Source organism: Phocoena sinus, chromosome 5, assembly GCF_008692025.1.
Source record: "Phocoena sinus isolate mPhoSin1 chromosome 5, mPhoSin1.pri, whole genome shotgun sequence".
Taxonomy (NCBI): domain Eukaryota; kingdom Metazoa; phylum Chordata; class Mammalia; order Artiodactyla; family Phocoenidae; genus Phocoena; species Phocoena sinus.
In genome coordinates, this window is record NC_045767.1 from 123,266,307 (window position 1) to 123,292,640 (window position 26,334).

Sequence of the window (26,334 nt, forward strand, 5' to 3'; positions counted from 1 at the left end):
ATTACTCTTTTTTCCTTGTTTCAACACTTCTTCCCCTTTGAGAGGAAGCCACTTTGTGCAGCTCAGTATTTAAGGAATTATGCTCCTCCTTTAGGGAGGGAGTGTCTACATCAAATACTTGGTATTTTGTGATAATTTTATATTTTAAAATTTGTTAAGGTTTCTTTGTAGTCAAATGGAAGATTCTGTGTATCAAGTCTAATGACTTTATAATTTATGGCTTATTTTTCATCTGTATGATCTATCCAATTCTGAAAAAGCTGCATTAAATCATCCACTATAATTGCATTTTGATCAAGTTCTCCTTGCATTTCTAATAACTTTTGCTTTGTGTAACAGCTGTTATGTCCGATACATACATTTTTATTATTGTATAATCTTCATAAACTTGTTTTTTTTTCCCGTTTGAGAAATAACTGACATACAGCATTGTATAAGTTTAAGGTGTACAGCATAAATAAACTTGGTTTTTATCACTACCTGATATCTCTTAGTCTTGTGTGGGATTTTAACCTTAAATTCTCCATACTCTGTTACCTTTCTTAAATACTGTTTGAATTTGCCTGGTAACATTTGTCCTATTCCTTTATTCTCAACATGTTTTAGTGATTTTTGTAAACACCATCTTTGAGATTTAAAATGAACTCATCTGACAATCTCCGTCTTTAATGGGAGAATTTAATGCTTTACACTTAGTGCAGTGATTCATATCCTTGACTTTATCTTTTAAATTTAACTTAATTGTTATTATTTATATTACAGTGTTCTTTATTTTTCTTTTCCTTATTTATGTTTGATCTAGTGATTAATGATTCCATTTTGTTTGCTTGTGTTAATGTGGAAGACTTACTATAAGAGTTTCATTTTACTATTGGCTATCTTTCCTTTCCTGTGCTCCAAATCAGACACATATTTCTTTACTATTTCTTGAACATAAGATAATTTTTTCTTATTAAGACATCCTATTTCCCTCTTAGTCACTCTCCAAGGTAAGATGAAGTCTTTAGAATATTTTCATTTTCTCTATTCTCATCTTTTCTTCTCTTCCCCATCAACCATGAATTTTGAGACTTTACCTTCCCCAATTCCTAGTTTTTTCTATATAATTTGTCAGATTATTATTAGTTTCTTATCTACTATGTCTTCTTAGTTGTTAGAGTCCTTCCTTAGAACATATTTTATATATATGTGCTCAGTCTGTTACTGTATATTAACATTCAAACACAATCAGTGGTATATTTACAAAAAACATTCATTGACCAACCCTATTTCCTCTCTTTTTTATTGTGTTCTACCTTGAGGCTATGCACATATATCATTTCTTTTTTGGTTAGAGCTATGTCATGAGTCTCTTCAGTTGGTATATGTGAATAATAAAATAGTACTTTCTAAATTCTCATATAGCCACACATGTCTTCCTTATGTCCTATGACAGATGAGAAAATTATTACTGGATATAGGCTTCTTTGGTGTCCTTGAACTTTTTCTAAAAAGGTAATCTGCATGTGTTTTTCCTTTGCCTGCTACCTTACAGTGTTAAAGATGAACACTCTGATTTAATTTTGATCCTTTCTCTGTATATGGAACTTTTCTGTCTCTACTTGGACACTGGTGTTTGCCAGTGCCATTGTGGAATCCTCCCTCTAGCTCACTAGTGCCAAGACCTGGCCCCAACCAACAGCCTGTAGGCAACAGCATTGGGACACCTCAGGCCAAGCAACTAACTGGGCAGGGATAAAGCCGCACCCATCAGAAGACAGGGTGCCTTAACAAAAACAGAAGTATAGATCAATGGAACAGGATAGAAAGCCCAGAGATAAACCCACGCACATATGGCCACCTTATCTTTGATAAAGGAGGCAAGAATATACAATGGCGAAAAGACAGCCTCTTCAGTAATTGCTGGGAAAACTGGATAGCCACATGTAAAAGAATGAAATTAGAACACTCCCTAACACCATACACAAATATAAACTCAAAATGGATTAAAGACCTAAATGTAAGGATAGACACTATAAAACTCTTAGAGGAAAACATAGGCAGAACACATTTATGACATAAATCACAGCAAGATCATTTTTGACCCACCTCCTAGAGAAATGGAAAGAAAAACAAAAATAAAGAAATGTGACCTAATGAAACTTAAAAGCTTTTGCACAGAAAAGGAAACCATAAACAAGACGGAAAGACAACCCTCAGAATGGGAGAAAATACTTGCAAATGAAGCAACTGACAAAGGATTAATCTCCAAAATATACAAGCAGCTCACGCAGCTGAATATCAAAAAAAAAAAACCCAACTCAATCCAAAAATGGGTGGAAGACCTAAATAGACATTTCTCCAAAGAAGATACACAGATTGCCAACAAACACATGAAAGGATGCTCAACATCACTAATCATTAGAGAAATGCGCAAATGAAAACCACAATGAGGTATCACCTCACACCAGTCAGAATGGCCATCATCAGAAAGTCTACAAACAATAAATGCTGGAGAGGGTGTGGAGAAAAGGGAAACCTCATACACTGTTGGTAGGAATGTGAATTGATACAGCCACTACGGAGAACAGTATGGAAGTTTCTCAAACAACTAAAAATAGAAGTACCATATGACCCAGCAATCCCACTCCTGGGTGTACATCTGAAAGAAAGGAAAACGCTAATTTGAAAAGATATATGCACCCCAATGTTCATAGCAGCATTATTTATAATTGTCAAGATATGGAAGCAACCTAAGTGTCCTTCAACAGATGAATAGATAAAGAAAAGGTGGCATATACATATATATACATTTATTTATTTATTTTGTATGTATATATAATGAAAATTTGCCATTTGCAGCAACATGGATGGACCTGGAGGTTATTTTGCTAAGTGACATAAGTCAGACAGAGAAGAGAAAGACAAATACTGTGTGATATCACTTATATGTGGAATCTAAAAAATACAACTAGTATATCTAAGAAAAAACAGACTTACCAACATAGAGAAAAAAATTAGTGGTTACCAGTGGAGAGAGGGAAGTGGGAAGGGACAAGATAGGGGTAGGGGATTAAGAGGTACAAACTATTATGTATAAAATAAATATGCTTCAAAGATATACTATATAACATAGGGAATATAGTCAATATTTTATAATAACTATAAATGGAGTATAACCTTTAAAAATTGTGAATCATTATATTGTAAACCTGTAACTTATAATATTGTACATATATAACTATATCTCAATAAATTTTTTAAAAAAGTAAAGAAAGAAAAAAATCTCTCCTCTCATTTTCCCTACTGCAGTATTCATAGAGCCAAAACCTTCACATGTACCTGGCTGTCCAGAAGCCTCAGAAACTGTTTTACTAGGAGGGCGTAAATATATTAAAGTTGTTAGTGGAGGGGAGAGAAGCCACATTTATATTACTAAATTCCCAGATTCCCGGTGTTGGACTCATTCTTTCAATTAATTTCTTAAAACAACATTATTTCACTGGACTTCCTGGATATTTAATTTAATAAACATTCATTGTATCCTCTTACATTTGTAAGAATCATGATAGTATGATAGGGTAAATGGATATGATTAACTGATTCTTTATCCAATATTTTTTGCATGTTTGTTTTTCCCATATCCATTCTAATTGGTGTGTAGTGTGTGATGATAAATTTTATGTGTCAACTTGACTGGCCTAAGGGATGCCCAGATAGCTGGTAAAACAGTATTTCTGGGTGTGTCTGTGGATGTGTTTCTAGAAGAGATTAGCATTTGACTGAGTAAACAAGATCTGCCCTCACCAATCCAATCCCCTGGGGGCCCGAAATGGAAAACAAAAGCAAAGCGAGGGTAAATTATCTCTCTTTTCGTGAGCTGGGATGTCCATCTTTTCCTGCCTTTGGACATCAGAGCTCCTGGTTCTTGGGCCTTCGAACTCTAGGACTTTTACCAGTGCCCTCAGATTCTCAGGCTTTTGACCTTGGACTGGGAGTTATACCATTGACACCCCTGGTTCTCAGGCTTTTGGACTGAGACTGAACTATATCACCAGATTTCCTGGTTCTCCAGCTTGCAGACAGTAGATTGTAGAACTTCTCAGCCTCGATTACCATGTGAGCCAATTCCTATAATAAATCTCCTCGTATATATCTCTATTTGTCCTACTGGTTCAATTTCTGTGAAGAACCCTGAATAATACAAGTGGTATCTTATTGTTGTTTTAATTTGCATTTCCCTGATGACATACGATGTGGAACACCTTTTCATATGTTTATTTAACATCTGTATATCTTCCTTGGTGAGGTGTTCAGGTCTTTTGCCCATTTTTAAATTGGGTTGTTTGTTTTTTTATTGTTGCATTTTAAGAGTTCTTTGTATATTTTGGATGACAGTTCTTTATCAGATATGTCATTTGCAAATATTTTCTCCTAGTTTGTGGCTTATCTTCTAATTCTCTTGATCCAATATGTTTTTACTTAGACATATGACTTCATATATATCTTCACATTAATAATTGGTACTTAACTAGTATAGATGTGCTTATTAGCATAGACATACTTAATAGTTTCCAACAAGTAGAAAATTCTGTGATGCTTGTTACTACTGCTAAAAAGCTGGCTCCCTTAATCCCGAAACTTTTCCTCTTGATCTCTTTGTCTTCATCTATCTGACAGAACGATACTTTTTTTTAAAAAGCTAACAGAAAACTATCAGCAAATGTGGACAATTATGAAAACATCTGGAAGATGAATTAAGTACTGTAAGCATGGTTCATTCTTTTTCTGAAAGAGTAGCTACTACTCTTTGTTGTTCTATAACATTTTTAAGAATTGGTTACTTTTCATCAAATTTAAAGTACTGAGCTGATATCAAAAGCAATAGTGTTTGGCTGGTGTTTCATTTTATATCTTACTATCCTTTTAAACATTAATTCAGCAAACATTTAAAATGTACTCTTTAAAGTGTGCTATGCTAAATGCTGTGAAGAATTAAGCTCTCAAGAGCTTAGCATTCATAGATAACAACTGAAGAGAGGGCATTTCCAGGCAGAGATAAATTCTTGAGCAAAAGCACAGAGATGGAAAGGGCAAGGTGACCAATATGTAACTTGTGTGAATGGGTAGCAGTGGAAGACATAAGAATTGAAAGGTATGTTGGGTTGTTTGAAACACCCAATGCCAAACTTATTCAGTAAGCAACAGGAGACTCCTGAGCAGGACAGTGGCATTCTCAAAATCATACTTAGAAGATTAACCCAACTGCACTATGTGGGATAAATTGTAATAGAGAGACTGGAAAAGGAATTCCAGTTGAGATATTACAATAGACCAAATCAACAAAGTTACAGGGGTGAGATGGGGTGAGATGGTGGATTGCACAAAGATCCCAGAGGTGGAAACAACAGAACTTGGATGTGGGAGCACAAGAAGTAGAAGTAGTCTAAGATGTTTCAAGCCTAATGTATGAGAGGATGTTGCTCTTCTGAACAGAAACAGGAGATTAGGAGGATGATCAGGCTTTCCAGAGAAAATGAATTAAGGTTTGGGAATATTTTATTTGAAATGTTGGTGGTTCACTTATAGTTAAGTGTGAAGCAGACACTTGGAAATGCATGAAGCTCAAAGAGGATATAGGATTTATGAGAATGAATAAAATTACCAAGGGAGAAAGAGAGAAGAGGATGGGAGAAAAAAGAAAAATGTGAGACAAAAATAGAGAAGACAGTAGGTGCTGTCAAAAGAAAGTATAATGAGAATCTGGAGGGTAGGGTACCTTGGACACCAAAGGAGGGGAAAGTTTTTCAACAGGATGATTGTGGATGAAACTGAGAGGTGTTCTTCTTTACAATGATTCCCTTCTCTTCAGTAACAGAAACTGGTACCTAGAAAGGGGCTATATTGCCTAGTCTCCTTTATAGCTAGAAGCGCCTATTTACATAGTTTGGGCCAATGAAATGCAATCATACATTTTCTGTGTTACATCCAGGAAGTCTCCTCGAAAAGGAGGGGGGGCATACTTCTATTTTCCCTTCCTGTTCCTAATAATGGCTGGAGCTCCAGCAGATAATTTTTGGATCATGAAGAGATCTCAAGAATGGCAAGTGGGGGCTTCCCTGGTGGTGCAGTGGTTGAGAGTCCGCCTGCTGATGCAGGGGACACGGGTTCGTGCCCCGGTCCGGGAAGATCCCACGTGCCGCAGAGCGGCTGGGCCTGTGAGCCATGGCCACTGAGCCTGCGCGTCTGGAGCCTGTGCTCCACAACGGGAGAGGCCACAACAGTGAGAGACCCGCGTACCACAAAAAAAAAAAAAAAAAAGAATGGGAACTGCACATCAAGATATGGAGCAGCACAATACAGCATCCTAGTTTCCTGCCATCAAGGAGTCACCACATCACCTCTGAAAGATTACTTCTACATTTTCTTTTTTAGAAATAAATAAACATGCAGCCACACTAAAATAAGAATTGATAAAAAAAATTATTGATTATTTGTTGTGGGAGTAGAGCCCAGTTGGGGGCATTTTCCAAATAATGGCTATGAAAACAGGTTCTAGAGTCAAACTGACTAGCATTAAATTCAGCTCCATCATTCATTAACTATGTGACACTGAATAAGAAATTTAACGGCTCTAAGCCTCATCATATTAATAGAGTAGACATATTAATAGAGCAGACATATTAATAGAGCCTACCTCATGGGTTATGTGAGAAATGATTTAGATTATTGATGTAAAGTGCTTCACACAGTGCTAGCACATAGTAGGTGCTCAACGAATGTCAGTGAAAAAACCTCAGGTGGTCATTGGGTAATATGGTATAATTTAAAAAATACATTTCATGAAATGAAAATCAAAACTACAATGAGGTACCACCTCACACCAGTCAGAATGGCTATCATTAAAATGTCTGCAAATAACAAATGCTGGAGAAGGTATGGAGAAAAGGGAACCTTCCTACACTGTTGGTGGAAATGTAAGTTGGTACAGCCACTATGGAAAACAGTATGGGGGTTCCTCAGAAAATTAAAAATAGAAGTATCATATGATCCAGCAATCTCACTCCTGGGCATATATATGGACAAAACTATAATTCAAAAAGATACATGCACCCCAATGTTCACAGCAGCACTATTCACAGTAGCCAAGACATGGAAACAACCTAAATGTCCATTGAGATGAATGGATAAAGAAGATGTGGTACATATATACAATGGACTACTACTCAGCCATAAAAAATAACAAAATAATGCCATTTGCAGCAACATGGATGCAACTAGAGCTTACCATACTAAGTGAAGTAAGTCAGAAAGAGAAAGACATATGTTGTCACTTATATGTGGAATCTACAATACGGCACAAAGTAACCTATCTACGAAACAGGAGCAGACTCACAGACATAGAGAACAGACCTGTGGTTGCCAAGAGGAGGGGATTAGGGGAGGGATGGACTGGGAGTTTGGGGCTAGTAGATGCAAACTATTACATATAGAATGGATAAACAACAAGGTCCTATAGTATATCCTGAGATGAACCATAATGGAAAAAAATATAAAAAAGAATGTATATATGTGTATAACTGAGTCACTTTGCTGTAGAGCAGAAATTAACACAACATTGTAAATCAAGTATACTTCAATAAAAAATAAATTAAAAAAACACATTTCATGAAATTTCATGATTTCAGAATATCAAACCTGCAGTTTAAAGAAACATAAATTTATATTAAACAAAGTAATGAACATAAAATATATTTTGTAAGCTTCAAATCATATAAATGAAAAATTTTACCATTTTAACTTGAGTGCATATCACTTTACGTGACCTCTAATAACACTGACAAAGTATATTCATTTGATTTTGATACATGCCAAATGATTTATTACCATTGCTTGATTTTTTTTTTTTACAAAAAGCAGAACAATGGAAAACCAGTAAGTCATAATGGGTTGTAGAAATTAGTTTCAAAAACAATTCAGTTTTATAATATTTATAAGGTATTTAACGCTACTTAAAGCAAATTCGCACCCCCCAAGCTTTATTTTTAAAGTTTATTCTTGTGGGAGCCAGCACAGAGAAACGGAAAGAACCCAGATTTTGCAGTCAAATAAACCTGAGTTCAAACACAGTTTCCATCTCTTACTAATACTATGGAAATGGTTGTATTGTGTGGTTGATTAGCATTAAAACTATTTTGCAGGAACTGAGAAATGCTGAACCAAATTCTTTATTTTGTATTCATAAATAATTATAATACTGTTAACATTTTAATTTTTTTTTAGCAGTACACCCATTCTAAACTATTTAAGAAATATTTACCACACTGAGAGATAATTAAAAAGGTTGCTGTTCTCATTTAAAAATATGTTCCAATTCTTAAATACTGTGTACCGTTCTGGTTACTGAACCATAAGAGGGAAATAATAGCTGGGAAAGGTAGACAGAAGAACAGCCACAGTAATTCAAGGAAATAGAGGAAGGATTTTCACACTAAAAACTTTTCAAAGAAAAGCCTTTTGCAAGGAACACAGAATTCTTAGAGACGAAGTGTTACAAAGTCAAAGAATGTAGAGGTTGTACCTCAGTGGTGTGATATTTAGATGGGATCTGGCCACAAGGCCCAGAAACGCTAGAGTCCTGCCATTGATCAGCTACCCCTCTCTGTGAGGTCGCTGAGGAAAGAACATGGACTGAGGTCTCAGGCAACATAAAGAAATTCTACATTTCTAGGTGGTACCTAGGTCTCAAGGCTACAAACTCCCCTTTAGAGATCCGTAAATAAACTAGGATACACCTATGAAGAGCTCCTTTTGTCTAAGTTAGGTTAGGTCCAGTGGACAAAAATCAGATCAGACAGAAAGCATATAAAGCCTGCTTTACCACTTCCATTTCCAGTCTCAAAGCCAATTCTACCCCAGGAAAGAGTAATCTAGACTGTTGCAGATGTGAAAAGCCAGAAGGAGGATGTGAGAGCCTTCACCAGTGCCTACAGCAAAATGGCTGGCATCTGAATTTGCTTTTTGGGGTTCCCATATAGTTGAGTATCTAGTTTCTTAGTAGGAAGAAGAGGTATCCAAAGTACTGTAATATTTTTCTTATCATTTTATTCATCTCTCTTGTCATCTCTTGTTATGAATTACACACGTCTCTTTTTCCATTAGATATAGAACCCTTGAGGATGAAAACTTTCTTATATCTTTGTATCCCCATAACTTAGCAGGATACTGAACCTACAGCATATGCCAGTAAGCGTTTTTTAAGTGACTAAATGATTATTCAGGAAGCTACTGAGTAGGAAAAAAGGTACTACAGATACATTCTTGTGAGGCAGATAAGGCTTGTATGGAGAGCATTCTAACATATATGGAACAATTAAGCCACAATAAATGACCCACAGAATTGAGTACTGAACCGTGTCCTCCAGAGTATAAATAAGTACAAATTTGTAGTAGGAACACATTAAAGTACTGTAGCTCATTTGGGGGTAAGGCATGGTCAAGATAGGATTTGTTTAAGCCTTTAGAATGGTTAGAATCTGGATGGAATCCTTGCTGGGAAAAAACAAAAAAATCCTGAGACAACTTTTAGGTGGATTCTGACATAGACTCCTTAAGGCCTTTGAAGAAGCCTGGTTTCTTTCGCCTAAGGTTAAGAGGCTCCTTGGTTTAGTGGGGTGGACTGGGCTTTCTCAAGGTCTTTACTTATACACAATGTAATAAATCAATGCTGCCGTTGCCTGGTATCTGACAACAGGAGCAGCTTTCAGTTACCTGAATTTGCATTGCTTCGGTTGGTGAGTTTTTCGTCTCCTTCCCCCGGTTCTGTTTCTTGTCACCACCACCTTCTGGGGTTCTCTTAGCACCCTTTGGACTATCTATGGGATAAAGTCAGAGTGCTTTCCCCCTGGGGTGCGAGTATAGTCGTGGTAGGAGTTGGGGATGAGGTTGCGGAAGCGTTTCCCTTTGCACTAAGGCTTTTCTTTCACAGCAGCTGCTAGTCTCTTCCCAGCCGCCCTGACTTAAAGGGGAAATGGACCACGGTCAAATTACCCCTAACGCCTTCCAAAGCGTTTTCTAGAGCTTTTCTGAATCGCGATGCAACGCGATAAAAGGAGCAGCGGGCCTCGGCCCCGCCCTCTGCTGGAGGACGCCGAGAGCGCGGGGCGGAGCGAGTGGGGAAGGCGTGCAGCTCGGTGCGCATGCTCCCAGGGCTCGGCCAGGGAAAAGCGCTTGAACCTCTCTCCCAGAGACTTCCGGGTGGAAAGAAACGGGCGGAGCCAGCTCCGGAAGCAGAGGGGTGGGCGCCTACTATTTAACCTCCTTCCTTGGAGGAGCGCTTCCGCTCTCGCTTGGTGAACGGATGAGCCTGCGGGAGAGCTTCTCTGTGCTTGTGCTTCTTTTCAGTTTTCCACGCGGCTAGAAATCGACCTGGGAGTATTCTGACACCAATGAGCAGGTGGGGCTATAGCCCCTGCGCTAGCACCTCCATTTACAGAAGTTTTTCCCAGGCCTCCAGAAATTGTTGACGGCTTCTTTTTGCTCCACATCTCTTCTAGCCTCCCTGTTTTTAATCCCTTTGCAGTCGCCCACCCTTCCCCCCACTCCGTTATGTATGCTCGGGCTCCCCGTGTGCTTAGATTGGCTGAAGCTGGCAGCACTGAGGATCATGTGGGTCCTGGATCCTACCAGGTACCTTTCCTGAAGCAGCAGGCAACAGGTAAGGTGTAGAGAAAGGCAAGCCTTCTGTAACAGGCGCCTCACTTTCAGCCTGCTCCGCTTCTGTGCGCCTGAGTTAAAACACTGTAGTACCACTTCTTAAGTATAACACATGAAGTAGGCAGGGAAAATACTATCCTTATTTTACGGATGATAACTGGTAAAATAATTTGTCGCATTTCACAAGGCCAGTAAGCGTGTGGCGAAGACTTGATTTTACAGTGGCTGTCCACATCATACTTTAGATGGTACAGATTAGATCTAGGATTTTTATTTCCTGGCCCCGTTGAGTATGTGGGTCTCCAAATCTCCTGTGTACTTCTTACCGCTTTCTGTCTCTTTTCTTTCTAATCCTGCCTGCCTCACACACCTTTCCTAACTAACCAGAGAAACGTTAATTTACTGAGATATAACTTTTTTTTTTTTTTTAAACATCTTTATTGGGGTATAATTGCTTTACAATGGTGTGTTAGTTTCTGCTTTACAACAAAGTGAATCAGCTATACATATACATATGTTCCCATATGTCTTCCCTCTTGCGTCTCCCTCCCTCCCACTCTCCCCATCCCACCCTTCCAGGCTGTCACAAAGCACCGAGCTAATATCCCTGTGCCTTGCGGCTGCTTCCCCCCAGCTATCTACCTTACTACGTTTGTTAGTGTGTATATGTCCATGACTCTCTCTCGCCCTGTCAAAACTCACCCTTCCCCCTCCCCATATCCTTAAGTCCGTTCTCCAGTAGGTCTGCGTCTTTATTCCTATCTTACCCCTAGGTTCTTCATGACATTTTTTTCCCTTAAATTCCATATATATGTGTTAGCATACGGTATTTGTCTTTTTCTTTCTGACTTCACTCTGTATGACAGATTCTAGGTCTATCCATCTCATTACAAATAGCTCAATTTCATTTCTTTTTAAGGCTGAGTAATATTCCATTGTGTATATGTGCCACATCTTCTTTATCCATTCATCCGATGATGGGCGCTTAGGTTGTTTCCATGTCCTGGCTATTGTAAATAGAGCTGCAATGAACATTTTGGTACATGACTCTCTTTGAATTTTGGTTTTCTCAGGGTATATGCCAAGTAGTGGGATTGCTGGGTCATATGGTAATTCTATTTGTAGTTTTTTAAGGAACCTCCATACTGTTCTCCACAGTGGCTGAACCAATTCACATTCCCACCAGCAGTGCAAGAGTGTCCCCTTTTCTCCACACCCTCTCCAGCATTTATTGTTTCTTGATTTTTTGATGATGGCCATTCTGACTGGTGTGAGATGATATGAGATATAACTTTTATATTTCTGTTTTGGAATACCTTTTAAAGATAGTCCCATGTATTTTTTCAGGTAGATGCTTCCTATCTTACCATACCCATCTTTTTTCAATATACTTAACGAGAGCCTGTTTATCCCACGTTCTGTAAAGAAAAGCTGTACTCTTTGAGAGGTGGGGTGGGAATGGATAATTTAAATAATTATTTGCTCTCATTTGTTAGCAATTTTAGTGGCTAGGGGGTGACTTTTAATAAATACTTATAATTTGCTTTCTGCTTTTTCTAATATGATTTTTGTGGGGCTTAATACCATCCAGATTACACTTTTTCCCTTGTTAGCCTGCATTTTCCCTATTGTCACACTGTTCCTGTATTTTTAAACAAATGCCAAGATCCACTATTCTGTTAACATGTTTGATGAGATTAGGGTATTAGGTTGATTTAAGTTTCTTTGGAGTACAAATTTGTCATTTGTCATTGTTTTAATCTTGAATTTTACTGCTTTTCAGCTTCTATTGATATCAGTGTTCTTGGCACTTATTATGTGTCTTTATTTAATGCAGCTGAGTCCTTATAAGCATTAACTCCCTACCAATTTATTAGCCACCGACGACCACCGAAAATGCTAACATTTATGATACTTTTCAATCCTTATTTTATTTTGACACAACCGACCGTTGTCTTTTTAGAGATATTTCTTCCCTTGGTGTCTGTAACATCATTTTTTCCTGGTTCTTTTTCCAACTATTGTCTTGGAACAGTGCCTGATACATGGTCGGGACCTAGCAAACATTTGTTAAATGCTGAATCAGGTATCATTTTTCCGCTCTTCAACCAACCCTCCATAGTCTTCTTTAAAGGGTTTTATTTTTCTAAATACCTTTTAAATGTCTATGTACTGTACTTCCCATCCTTTGCTTGTTGCTTTTCTTATGTTTACTTTTTCATTCAAATCCACAGCTTCAACTGCTATCTATATTCTGATTCTGATGACTCGCTAACAGTCTTTAGAGATACAGGTGATTCATATCTCTAAGACGAGCTTTCTCCTGATCATCAGGCCTTTGCATTGCCAATTACTTCTTTTGGACATCTCTACCTGGGTGGTCTCTGGCATCTGAAATTCCAGGTGTCTGAACTTATCACTTTCCCTACCATCACAGACCCCTTTGAAAAAAAATGCCATGTCAGTTGCTTATAAACTTTTAGCTTTGGAATTATTTTAGACTCCTTTTTTTTCCTCTGACTGGTCACTCCCATTGATCATTAGAACCTATTGATTTTCTCTTCTCATTCTCTCTCAAACTGGTTCCCTTTCTTCATTTAACTGCCCTTGGCTTAGTTTGGGATTTGTTATTTTTATTCTGAAATAAACCAATAAAATATTACTGGTTTCTCTGTTTCAGCCTCTAACAACTTCTGTCTTATGGCTAATGTAATCTTCCTAAGATATAGTTATGTTATTTGTTTAAAAAATTCCTTTTAACACTAAGGTTAAAATCTGAACTCCTTAACATGCTGCATGAGATTCTTCATGATCCCTGGTCTCTCACTTAACCTGATCTTTCCAGGCACCACACTTTCACCAGCACTTAACCTACATATCAGCAATTCCAACTTTGCATTGTCTATAAATTCATGTTCATTCACCTCCATGCCTTTGTACTTGCTGCTACCTTTGCTGAGTAATCTCTCTTTTCTTTCCTTACTTGGCTAATTCCTACTTATTCTTTGAGCCTTGGGTAAAGTGAAGTTGTTCTTTGACTCCACTCTGTCTCAGGTCTTTCTTCTTTGACTCCTAATGGCTCAAAGCACCTTGATACTATATTGTAATTATCTGTTAACTTATCTGGCTGCCACATTAAAGTGTGAGATTATTGAGGGCAATAACCAAGATCTCGACTGTGTTAGTCTCAGTTTTTAGCTCAGTACCTTAACACGTATGTAAAAGAAATAAACAATAATTCTTGAAAGAAAGTTTAAAAAAATCTAATGAGTTACATATAGCAGAATTAAAAACTTATAATTTGACTTGTGTGAACTTTGCTTAGAGATCAGTAACGGGTTTACAAGGCCCTTCTTTTACTGTTTTATAGAATTGTGCCTTGTTGACCTATGAAGGAAACTAGGAAATTCCATATTTGGGAACTTTGAGCAGCTGCATCCTATAGAACCCTGTTTTAGTAACACTCAGCACTGACATACTAATAATAATAATCAATAGAGGTTATAGGTGTTTCTTTAGTCATTTCTCTACAGGATTCCCTGGCAAGATAATTTAAAAGTAGCTGTTACCTCTTTCCTAGGTACATTCTGCTTTACACCTCTTTGAGGTCAGTAACACTGGACTATACAGAAGTATACACACTTATTTAAGGGTCAGGGAAATTTTGTAGAGTATGATGTAGGAAAAGCGATGTTGGGACTTTATGTAATTTACTTGTTACCTCGAATTACACAAGAGGAGAAGATCTTAGTCTTAGAACTTCAAAAGAAAGGTGCAGATACTCTTTATTCTCAACCTTTCTCTTCTAATTATCATTTTCCTCTTACTGTAGGCTGCTTGGTCAGTCCTCCAGTGTGTTGTCTTCATATTTTCCTCAGAAAATTCTTTCCACATTAATTTTCAAACTTCATTGCCTTGACTTTTGTCCAGTTGATCAGGGATTTCTACCCAGGATTTGCAGCCGGAAAGGAATAGGACTCAGCTGCTCTGATTTCATGAGTGGGAGAGGTAATGGATATTCTAATTCCAGATTAGTGACAGCTGCTCTTGATTTTCTTGCAAATTATCTGAGAAGCAAGCAAATCTTATCTCATTAAAGCAAAGCTTTCCCATAAACGACCAGCCTAGTAAGATATGATAAAAACATAGTCCTTTTAATAATGTGACTGCTCCTGGCATTATTGTGCTGAGGAGTATTTCATTGCTTTCTGAGCTTGATTTACATAACAAATGGTACCCCATGTTAGCATGTATTAGTTATCTGTCCTGGTTCTATGTTAGTTATCTAGGCTGGGTGACAGTGGTTCTTAATATATTCTTTGCTAAATTTCTTCTTTGATGGGAAAGCAGTTTTATCTGCCGCAGAAGCACGAGCTGTCCATGGTCTTGTACTCCTACCTACATGCTTATGCCGGCAATAATGGTTTTATCTTATTAGCCATTCAGAATTTAGGGAGAACATTTTAGGGAATTCTATCTTTATTTAAGTTTAAATAAAAATATGTATGTGATTGCTATATAAATGTTGATGTCCCCGAAGATAAGTATATGTTTCAAAGATCTAGCTATTGCTTTTACGTGAAGAACACCCTGCTTGCTTTGTACAGTAGTTGTGGCTGCAGAACTTGTCCTTTATCCCACGCCCCCCACCTTCTTTCTCAAAAGTTAGACTGACTTTTATTGCTTCATGCCAGTCTGATTTCTGCTGTTGGTGCCACAAACTTAATATATCTCAAATTGAACTTACTTCGTTCTTCTCGAATCTTATCTTCTCCTATATTCTTCTTTCTACCTGACAGTTTGATTTATCATTTATTGTTGGCACTTAACATGTCAGTATAGTCATATGTCCCAAATCAAACTTAAAATTTTTCACTCCACCAACCCTAATGTGCCAGAATTGTCTTCTCCTATATTTTGTATCTTAATAATTAGCAGCACTGTTAGTAATGTAATTGTTTGTTTGGCTTCCCCACTATTTGAGGCAAGGGTTTAGCTTATTCATTATTGTACCCTAACTGCCTCTTTCTGACGTGTAATAAAGCATTCAGTATTGCTAAATGAATGACGAAAGGTGTAGTTTAGAATATCACCTATTAATTCTATATTTATTTAATATGCACGACAGTATGACAGGGAGACCAAACATCCTGGTTTATCTGGGAATGTCCTGACTTTAGCACTACAAGTCCTGTGTCCTGGGCAAACTAAAGACAGTTTGTCACCCTAACTGTACACAGTAGGCATATAGTTATGAATAAAACAGAAAAGTCCCTTCTCTATGGAGCTTATTAGTATAAACATTTAAATTTTCTTGTGGTTTTACTTGAGCTCAATATTTCATACAAACTTTTAACCTATTGATGAAAGATTCTTTTGTGATTAATATTGGGAAACTGCAATGAAGATTTTATGAGTACTGGCTTTCTTGAACACATGGGGCTATTGTGTAGGGTTTTTTTTCCCCTCATTTTTATATGAATTTCAGTATTTTGCAATTCATTTTATGTTTCTTTAAATAGATTCAGTTAGAATCTCTGCCATGTTCTGATGACAGCTGCCTCAGAACTAGCCTGAGCTTAGCTTTCTTAGTTTTCATATCTATCTCACATTACCTAAATGAACATAAATTTTAAAAAATATACCTTTAATTGTGAGATGAAATACTGATGCAGAAAATTGCATAAAATTTAAATAACTTAAAAAGTGAATACTCAAGTAAAGAAATACAACATTGCAAAATTGTCTTTTCCAACCATAACCCTTTCCCTCTCCCCTACAGGTAAGGACTATTCTAATTTTTATGGCAATGAATTCCTTGCTTTTCTTTATGGATTATTAAACCATATTGATGAAATGACCCCTTTAACATAATGAAATGTCTCTCTTATTCCTGGTATTCTTTGTTCTAAAATCTGCTTCATCTGATTTTTTAATTTAGTCACTCTGGCTTTCTTTGATACATGGATGTGTGGTAAATCTTCTTTCATCCTTTTATTTTTAACCTCTGTGTCTTTATGTTTTAAGAGTGTTTCCTATAGACACCATAAAGTTGGGTCTTGCTTTTTTATCTAATCTGACAGTCTCTTTTAGTTGGGGCATTTAGAACTGTTCCATTTAATTTCACTATCAATATTGTTGTGTTTAAATTTAATCTCTTGCTATTTGTTATGCATTTATCTGTTCTTTCTTTCTCTTCTTCTTTCGCTAACATAGTTGAATGATTTGAGTTTTTACAAAAATGGTTCTGTTTTTATCTCCACTGTTGGTTTACTAGCTGTATCTCTTTCTTTTATTACTTAGTGGTTGCTCTAGGGTTCACAATATACATCTCTAACTTATCACAATCTACCTTCAAATAATATTGTACCACTTCATGTGTAGTGTATGAGCCATACAACAGTGTGCTTCTGTTTTCCCCATCTCATTCTTTGTGCTGTTGTGGCCATATATTTTATTTCTACATATGCTGTAATGCCACAATGAATTGAAATTATTTTTGATTAAAACAGTCAATTTTTTTAAAGTGATTAAGAATTGAGAAAAAATGTCTTTTATTAACCCATATAAAATTAGTTGTTAATCCCATTCAGTATACTTTTCATTACAGAAGTTTGATTTGGGTCTTTTTTATATCTTTATCTCCTCATCATGTTCATCTTTCTTCTACCTTATTGAACATATGAAGAATATTTATAATAGATATTTAATGGTTTTTGTGCTAATTCCATCTTCTCATTCCTAAATGTGTTTCTTTTCATTGACTTTTCTCCAGTTTATAGGACATATTTTCCTGCTGCTTGGTAGAACACTCTCTGGTTGTTTTCACTATTCACTTTATATAATCTGTAGCTTGGTTTCTGTGTGCTTATATGTGTGTTTTGATTGAAATCTGTATCTTGTTCTTTGGTTGCTTACCCCGATTTGGAACATTTCAACTGCTGTCCTGGGTTTCTCAAAACTTGGCTTCCTTTTAAGGATTTCTGTTATGGTCCTTGTGTTGTTTTGTTTGTTTATTTTTGCTTTGGGGTAGCAAATTCAAACCATCAGTCGCTAAATTAACACCCAGAGTTTTAACATCATTCATGAAGCTTTTTCTAATCACCTCAGTGTGGTTGAGAACTTCTCTTTTTGACCCTCTGGGCATTTTTTAGCACTTCAGATATTTTTCCATGTTTAAAATTATTTTAGTACTTTTCTTAATGCTTCAGTAGGTTGTTGCTTTTTAAGGGTAAGGTCTGCATTTGACTCACCTCTTTTGTACTTTAATACCCAACACAAATAAATGATTTTTGATTTCAGTTGCATTTTAATACATGAAGGCCTCAAAAGAAACATTATTTCTGGTTTTAAAAATATATTATTAGTCCAGATTAGCAAGCTTTTCAGCTGTACTAATTATCACCATAAATCTGCATAGTGTACATTGTCCTTAGTTGTACAAGATTCTCACAAGTTTTGAGTCCTCACTTTCATTCTTTTATTACCTGTTGAATATAGCTGCTCTATTTTCTGTCATTTTTTCTTTAGTATCTATGTTGATTAAACTAAGCTCATTTTCTTGCTATATTTCTTGAAAATTTTTATCAATCTTTCAGCAGACTAAATCTGTCTACTAAGTTTTCTTACTGAGTATGTCTCTGCTTGTATCTTGGATTTATAAACCTTTGTTTGGGGTCAGGCAATCAAGAAATACTTACCGAGTGCCAACTATGTACCAAAGCGAGGAAACATGTTAATTACTTCCCGTAAGCTCACTCTAAATTATTTCTATCTAGGCTCTGCCTATAAATTCATATATGCTATTCTCTATAATTAATATGTTTTTCCAATATATAAAACTATGATCTTCTGAGGATGAAAATATTTTATTGGTTAAATAGAACTTACATTTTCATCTCAACCAAATATGCTTAGAAGGAAAAAAACTTGTTTTATTTTCTTTAGATATTTTTTCTGGTGTTTAGTAAGTCCAGTTCTGTAGGTTCTTATATTTAATGTATATTAATACAAATTATGCTCTTACATAAAATTTTTGAAATGCAAAAACTTCTGTGGCTAAACATTAGTTCTAATAATACAGTCTCAGCAATTGAGGTTACCAAATGATGTTATACATTTTGAGTGCTTTTTCTCTGAAATTATCAGAATCCTATCTTATCTGCCGGTGATATGATTTTACTTTCATAGGTGGCTATGCACCATTCTTTTCTTTGGCTGCCAGAGAAAGTACTTTTACTGTTGCCTCTAGCACTGAGAAAGCTGTTCCAGGCCCAGGACACTATAATGTTTCAGAGGTGCAGGTAAATTTATAATAATTGTCTGAGTTAATAAAAATCACGCTTTCTTCCTCTAATAGACTAACATGTCATTTGTCATATTTTATTTTCCCTTCCTATGATCTTCTTTCACCTTTCAATCTATATTTTGCAATTAGAATAAGAGAAAAACAAATGTGTTCACTGTCGGTTGTCTGGTTGGGTGTTTGTCATTAATCCACATATTTTATAAGACATAAAACATTGTTACATGCCTCATAGACCTTGAGATTCCTGAATGGGAGGATAGGACTACTGAATTAATTAAGGCCCATGAAAGTTGTGCAGATGGTCAAAATATGTAGAATAAGGATGGCAACAGAGTGAAGGAATTGGTTTGTGTGTCATATTCTAAAGCTATAGCTATTGCCATTGTCTTCTATTTCTTAAGAGTCTGTGACCAGAATATCTTCATTGGTCCATTTATGTTCAGAAACAGTGGTTGTAACTCCAGTCTTTATAATCATTAATAAAAAGTTTTCCCTTTTCACGTAAATTTTGTACTCATTCATAATGACTCCTACTTGACCCTAGCAGACCTTTATCTCCCCTGTTGGAGGCCCAGATCAAGTCATTGATGCCTTAATTTTTACATTAGATTTTCTCAAACCCCTAATGATTCTACCAGTTAGGAGTTTTTGGTTGCAAGCAATAAAATGGATTTTTAAAACAGATACTAGGTTTATCATAGATTTATATGTAAGGTACTTGGGTGGCTCATAGACTTGAAGGAAGAATTGAGCAGTCAGGACTTAAAGAAGGACAGGACTAAGATAATCCCAGGTATTTTGGTAGTAAGAACTTCTGCATCATTCAATGGGAAACTGCCATTAGATAACTTAATTCTATAACTTCTTCCACTTTTTATGTGTGACAACACTCACAATTAAAATCCCCAGTAGGGAAAATCTGATTGGTCCAGTTTTATTATGGACCCACACCTATGATTCCTGGGCCAGGGGTTCCTGTGTTTAGAAGCTCCTTCAAAATCACAAAATATAGGGGAGGTTTGATTGTCCCAAGGGTGGCAAATATGCTGCTATGAGCAGATAATAGAAGGGATGCTGGACAGATAAAAACAATAGATTTCCATTATTTTTCACCCCTTGACTGCCTAGCTCTCTCTCATGCACACAACATACACACACTTCTTCCCATATATATAATTTTAAAAGTGCAATTATTTTATGTATAATTTTCCTTCCCAGAAGGAGCCAAATTAGTATCTAGCTACTGCATTCAAAGATGGTATTACAGTGTCACTGCTAAATGAATCCTGGATCTCTAGATTTGGGCTATTTCTTGTTCTTGAATGTTCCTGTTTCATTATTCTGCAACTTATAGATTCGATGGTAAATATAACGTGAGCTATTATAAAGAACTGGTTAGGATTGTGGAGCTAGACTGGAGCTAGCTCTAGACTACCTAGATTCAAAATCCATCTCTGCTACTTACTAGCTGTGAGTTTTAATCTTAACCACGTAATCTCTTTGGGTCTTAGTTTCCTCATCTATTAAGTAGGGGTAATAACTTGGTAGGCTTTTTCTAAGGATTAAATATATTAATAAGCATTTAGAATAGTGCCTTATTATAGTTGGCACTCAGTAAATTTTAACCATTATTAGTGTTGCCATTTTATAATAGAAAGGGGAAAAAAATATAGGGAAAATGAAAGGAAGTGTTGTAGCCCTGGAGTGTTATTTTATATTAATACTGATTTTAGTCAGTTCCTGTAAAATAATATAAAGTGCAATTTAGATCAAATTTTATTTTATTCCAAATTGGGTACATTTCTTGGATTTCAAGAAAAGAAATTAGGAAGTGTGCTTTTTTGTATAATAGATGATCTAAGAAAAAGAGTTTTGGTATTCTCTACTTTTCTTCTTAAAATTATAAACAAGTGCCAAGAGATGATTGATTTCCTTTGTTTAAAAAAATGACTTATTATTTACGTAGTTGCCGTTGATTTTTTTGTAGTTTTAGGCTAAATTCTTGCAGAACTTTTAGAAGTTCAAGAAGTGTGAATTTATCATACTATTGGAAAAATAAAGGGCATTTCATTTTATTTTATTTTATTTATTTATTTATTTTTGCGGTACGCGGGCCTCTCACTGTTATGGCCTCTCCCGTCGCGGAGCACAGGCTCCGGACACGCGGGCTCAGCGGCCATGGCTCACAGGCCCAGTCACTCTGCGGCATGTGGGATCTTCCCGGACCGGGGCACGAACCCGTGTTCCCTGTATTGGCAGGCGGTCTCTCAACCACTGCGCCACCAGGGAAGCGCAGGGCATTTCATTTTAAATAGCTGAATTAGGAAACATATTTGTAATGTGACATAGGTTACATATTCTGTAAATAATTAATATATTAGATAATAATTAAAGGGATAATCTTACTGGAAATTAATGCATGTATTTAACAACTTATCTTTATACTTTTCTTTTGGAAGCATAGGTTGACATGTTGCTTTCTGTCAGAAGTTAGTTAGTAAATATTATTTGGAGACTTCACATGAAATTTTAAAAAACCAAAAATGTGGGTTGTATTTGTGAGGGCCCACCTCCACTGCTAAATACAGAATACTTGAGGCTTTTATAAAAGCAGAATATTTGGGAGTTGAAATTCTTTTCCCCTATTTGGTCTCCTCTATTTCTCTCTTCCTCTTATGGTTATTTCACTTTAGCTATGGTTGTGGCCATTATTCACAAGTTGGGGTTGGGGGTATAAGTTTTGCCTTTATAGCTCTTGCCCAGTTATAGGCAAAACAATTTTCTTTGCTTCCTTTAGCATATCTGAAGCATGTTAATTTTTTTCAAAAGGAAAAGAAAAATAGAAAGGAGCATAAAGGAAATTTGCTTAGTAGAAAAGAACATAAAGGAACTTAAGAAAATAAAAGAAGCAGAAGAATCAAATTTACAAAGTACAAGCTTCTGATCCTTTGATAATTAACTTATTAAGTCACGTAATTTGTTTTGTTCATATTCTGTTTCCTAGGATGATTCCCACTCCAGAAGTTCAGTATAAATGTCACTTATGTTTTCTGGTTGTCTTCTAGTTTCAGACCTGTTTCTGCATGGCAGATACCGTTTTGTTCCTTGTTACATGAGAATGGTTCTAGATGTGGGGATGTCTTCCCTGGGTCCAGATAAATAGTTTATTTCTTATTTCTCACTAGCTAGGCCTAGGAATAGATGTCCAGATTAGGTTTGATTTTTGATTGGAGAGATACATCTCATTAGAGCTGAATGATAGTCTGTCATATGTGATACAGAGCATGGCCTCACACTTCATATGAGACTCTGCTTCCTGTAGAGCTTAGAGATTGCTGACAATATAAAAATTCATCAAATAGCCTTTGCATATAGACAAAGCACAGTTCTCAAGAAGTACTAAGACCATTGTCTCACAGGTTTTTATATAAAATGTATAATTACTTAGTAATATAATTTTGGGTCATTTATCTGACATATGAAAGTTCCTTTTGTAACCATTTGTAAAATAGTAGAATTGGTAATTATGAATAATCTGAAAAAATCCTGGTTAATTTGTACACAGTTAAAAAAAGTCAAATTGATTTTACTATCCTCTGTTGAAGTATTCAATATAAATTCAAATTGCAGTTTGAAATGTCAGATCGTAGAGACTATAGTCATGGCTTGCAAAGAATGGAAATTTGAGATCTTTTCTTTTCACATGATTTTATTATTTAATCTAACTTGTTAATTTTTTTACAAAATCATTAAAGTCTACTCTTATAGATCCAAACTCTTTAAACATAAGAATTGTGATCTTATTAAAACAGTAATCAAGTAGCTAATTGACTATCTAATTTGACTCATTTTTTTAAAAAGAAGACCTCTTTTGTGTATTTCTTAAAAGCTGAATAAAGCTGAATAAGATGCAAACTAAAGATAAGCTCAGTTAATAGTGAATGTGAACAACTGACATGTACACGTCATGTGAAAAGGCCTGTTGGTAAATCAATAACAAAAAAACCTTATCTGATCAATCAAATGCCAACAACTGTTGGGTTGGCCAAAAAGTTTGGGTTTTTCCGTAACAGCGTACAAAATCCCGAATGAACTTTTTGGCCATTATGAAATTAATTGGCCAAAAAGTTTGGCCAATTAATTAAAATTAATTTCAATTAATTATGAACATAATTAACCCTAAACAAGCTTGGAAGGCTTGCTTTTCCCCTCCAATACGAGCATTTTTAGCTCATTTCTGAGGTATAAGTTCTCCAGGGGCCGTAAACATAAGCATACACTCTTTTTTCTTGCTTCACAGCTTTGGAGATGCCTTTGTGTTTGATTCCTGTTTTAAAACTGAGTGTTGCATTCTCTTAGAGTGTTCAAGGTACAGTAAATTTTAGTTTGAGTTCAGCATTAAAACTGACAGCTCTAATTGTCATCCTTTCTTATTACCCTCTCTCACTAGACAGTTGTCTTCAGTCAGGAGCCTTAACTTTCTCAGGCTGAGTTTTAAAACTATTAATATTCATATTAATATGTAATATTTATCAAATAGGTATTAATTTTAAAGTGTTTCTTTTAATTATTTCATTTTTTCTCTACAATTTAGTATAATATAAAAGGAGGCCAAAGTCTACAAAGCTGGGACAAATGTTTTAAGAAGTTTATTTCAGGTGGTCCAGGGCCAGCAAGCTATGATCAGTCTTATCCTGGAACGTTAGCTATGAACAGAAAAATACTAGAGGCTAAAGAGCATCTTCAGTCAGTACATGCTATTTTGAATTATGCTTCTAAGGCCCTTTTTTAAAATTAAAATAAAGTAGAAATGGTTTACTGTTTTATGTGATTAGTACATTTAAAAAACTTACCATAAAAATTAGTAGGTTTATTAGTATCCATATTGTAGTTTATAATTAAATGAATATTTGATGTTTATAAACTTTAGTTTTTAACCATGTTAATATTTGACTTCACTTCTGCTTTTGATAAATCTATAATATAATCTCTTCTAATGTCTGTGGTGAACAGAAAGTAAGGGAGATTTAAAAAACTGGCTGAGTGGTTTACCTCTCTATATAGAGGAAACTCCTGTGTAAGTACTGTTAATAACACCGTGAAATTTGAAACATGACTCCTGAAATAAATAAGCTCAAAATTTAGATGAGAGAGGTAATATAGATCATTACTAATACAAGATGAAATGTGACAGGTGCTAAGTGAATGATCATGTGATTAAATGCCATAGGAATTTAAAGGAAGAAGATGTATTTCATAACAGCTTATGGAAAAACCTGAACGAACTTTTCGGCCAACTCAGTGTTATGAGAGAGTCTAATTTGTAGGGAATTTATAGAGGAGGTTGGCTTTGAAGAATAGGGTTGGAATATGCATTCTAGGCATGGAGGACTACATGAGTGCAGATAGAGAAGTGGGATCTTATGGAGGACAATGAGATTATTTTGACTGGAGTGAAGAATTTGTGTAGGAGATTAGCAGGTGATATGTTTGGAAAGGTACATTGGTGTTATATAAAGAATAATCTTTACACCAAAAGCCTACCCCTTTGAAATAATTAATAAAATCTAGCAGATTTTGGTCATAGTTTATTTAGCATAGTTCCCTCTCCTCTTTCCATAACAACTTCACATAGCTCATATTACTTAAATTTTAATCAGTTCTTTGTTTAGGAGGATATATTTTAGGGCTAAGTACTCAGTTGAATAATGTCAGTGTAATGACAATAAGGTTAAGGTTTATAAGTATACTTAAATATCAGCTCTTTCATGTGTGTGGACAAAGTAAATGTTCATTTACTCATGAAAGTGTTTGTCAGACATTTTTTGAGTAACTATGTGAACCAGACATAATGCTAGGCACTGATAATACTTAGAAGATAAATCACTGCTCCCTGGGATCTGTAACTTTAACAGGGAAGTAATGAATGGAATTCAGCACAAAACAGTTGATGAAATGCTATTTTAATAAACATTTAATAAAAATTTTTACTAGTAGCCCGAAAGTAGATAGTTGTTGGAGGGAATTAGGGATATCACAAACTGGATGTTGAAGAAGCATTCACTAAGGTTGGGACTACATTTTGGAAAGTCTTGACATCATGCAAATAATTTTTGAAAGTAGTGAATGGAGGGGAGGCCATTCAATACTTTCCTGTTTTAATTTGGTAACCAGTCTCAGCATCACTGAAACTACTTAATAGTTGTCTCTAATGATAAAAAAAGTGGAATTCTGCCAGTGATAGTATGTTTATGACACAGTTGTATATTGGGCATGTGTGCAGTCAACTCTAGCATTTATTTATTTATTTAAAACCTACAGAAGATCAATATATTCTTTTTTTGATAGAAGTTGCAGACTCTATTTTTATTTTTTAATGAATATATGAGCTTCCCTTCATTTTTTCCTTGTTGGTTATCTATTTTAAATATATCTATTATAAATATATTCTTAATAAGTAATTTTTCATATTACTAAATTATTTAAATGCCAGTATTTTATTTGATGTATTCTATACTGGTATTACTAATATATGTTACTCCTTTCTGTTTTTACTTAAATTATAAAATGTTTTCCATTAAAGGAAATTTTGAAAAAAGGATAAGCACCTTAAAACTTCTGACTCTAGGGCTTCCCTGGTGGCGCAGTGGTTGAGAGTCCGCCTGCCGATGCAGGGGACACGGGTTCGTGCCCCGGTCCGGGAAGATCCCACATGCCTCGAAGCGGCTGAGCCCGTGAGCCATGGCCGCTGAGCCTGCGCGTCCGGAGCCTGTGCTCTGCAACGGGAGAGGCCACAACAGTGAGAGGCCCGCGTACCGCAAAAAAAAAAAAAAAAAAAAAAAAAAACTTCTGACTCTAACATTGATAATTCTGTTAATTTTTGCATAGTTCTTTTCAGTATCAAATCATATATGTATATGATTTTATACACTTACATATAATTTTATATAACTTACATAGCTATAGTAATAAATTCAACTTTATATTTTAAATTTCCATTTAGCACCATATCAGACATTTTCCTTGCTACATGGTCTGTAAAATTAGGATATTTATATAGGGCACCGGTAAGATGAAGGTAAGTCAGGAGCTGGAAAGGAATGAAGCCAGAAAATGTTACAGAAAATATAAAGTTTGTTTTTACCTGGCAGATACTATGATAGCATAGCACAAGTAACCACTTTGAACTGCTGATTGCTGATGTGACTGTAGGAATGAATGCCTGTTTTTGGAATCACTCACGCTTACTATACTAAGCAAGATAAATAACTGAGCCAGGTGAGAGATTCCATATCTCTAAAAGTGGCTTTAACAGTAGTTTAGTTTATATT

General features: G+C 35.7%; 1 protein-coding gene and 1 long non-coding RNA gene across 2 annotated transcripts in view; one reads left to right on the plus strand and one right to left on the minus strand.

Annotated features, from left to right (window-relative positions):
* The window catches only part of LOC116754409, a 30,189-nt gene extending 20,159 nt beyond the window's left edge, over positions 1-10,030 (minus strand). The window contains exon 1 of the long non-coding RNA XR_004350054.1: positions 9,751-10,030. This is a non-coding gene — a long non-coding RNA (uncharacterized LOC116754409). The remainder of the gene's footprint in view (positions 1-9,750) is intronic.
* A 434-nt stretch (positions 10,031-10,464) lies between these two features.
* The window catches only part of STPG2 (sperm tail PG-rich repeat containing 2), a gene marked incomplete at its 3' end in the record, with an annotated part of 298,763 nt that continues 282,893 nt past the window's right edge, over positions 10,465-26,334 (plus strand). The window contains 2 exon segments of the mRNA XM_032632823.1: positions 10,465-10,696; positions 18,886-18,998. Coding sequence (XP_032488714.1) covers positions 10,588-10,696; positions 18,886-18,998 — 222 coding nt within the window.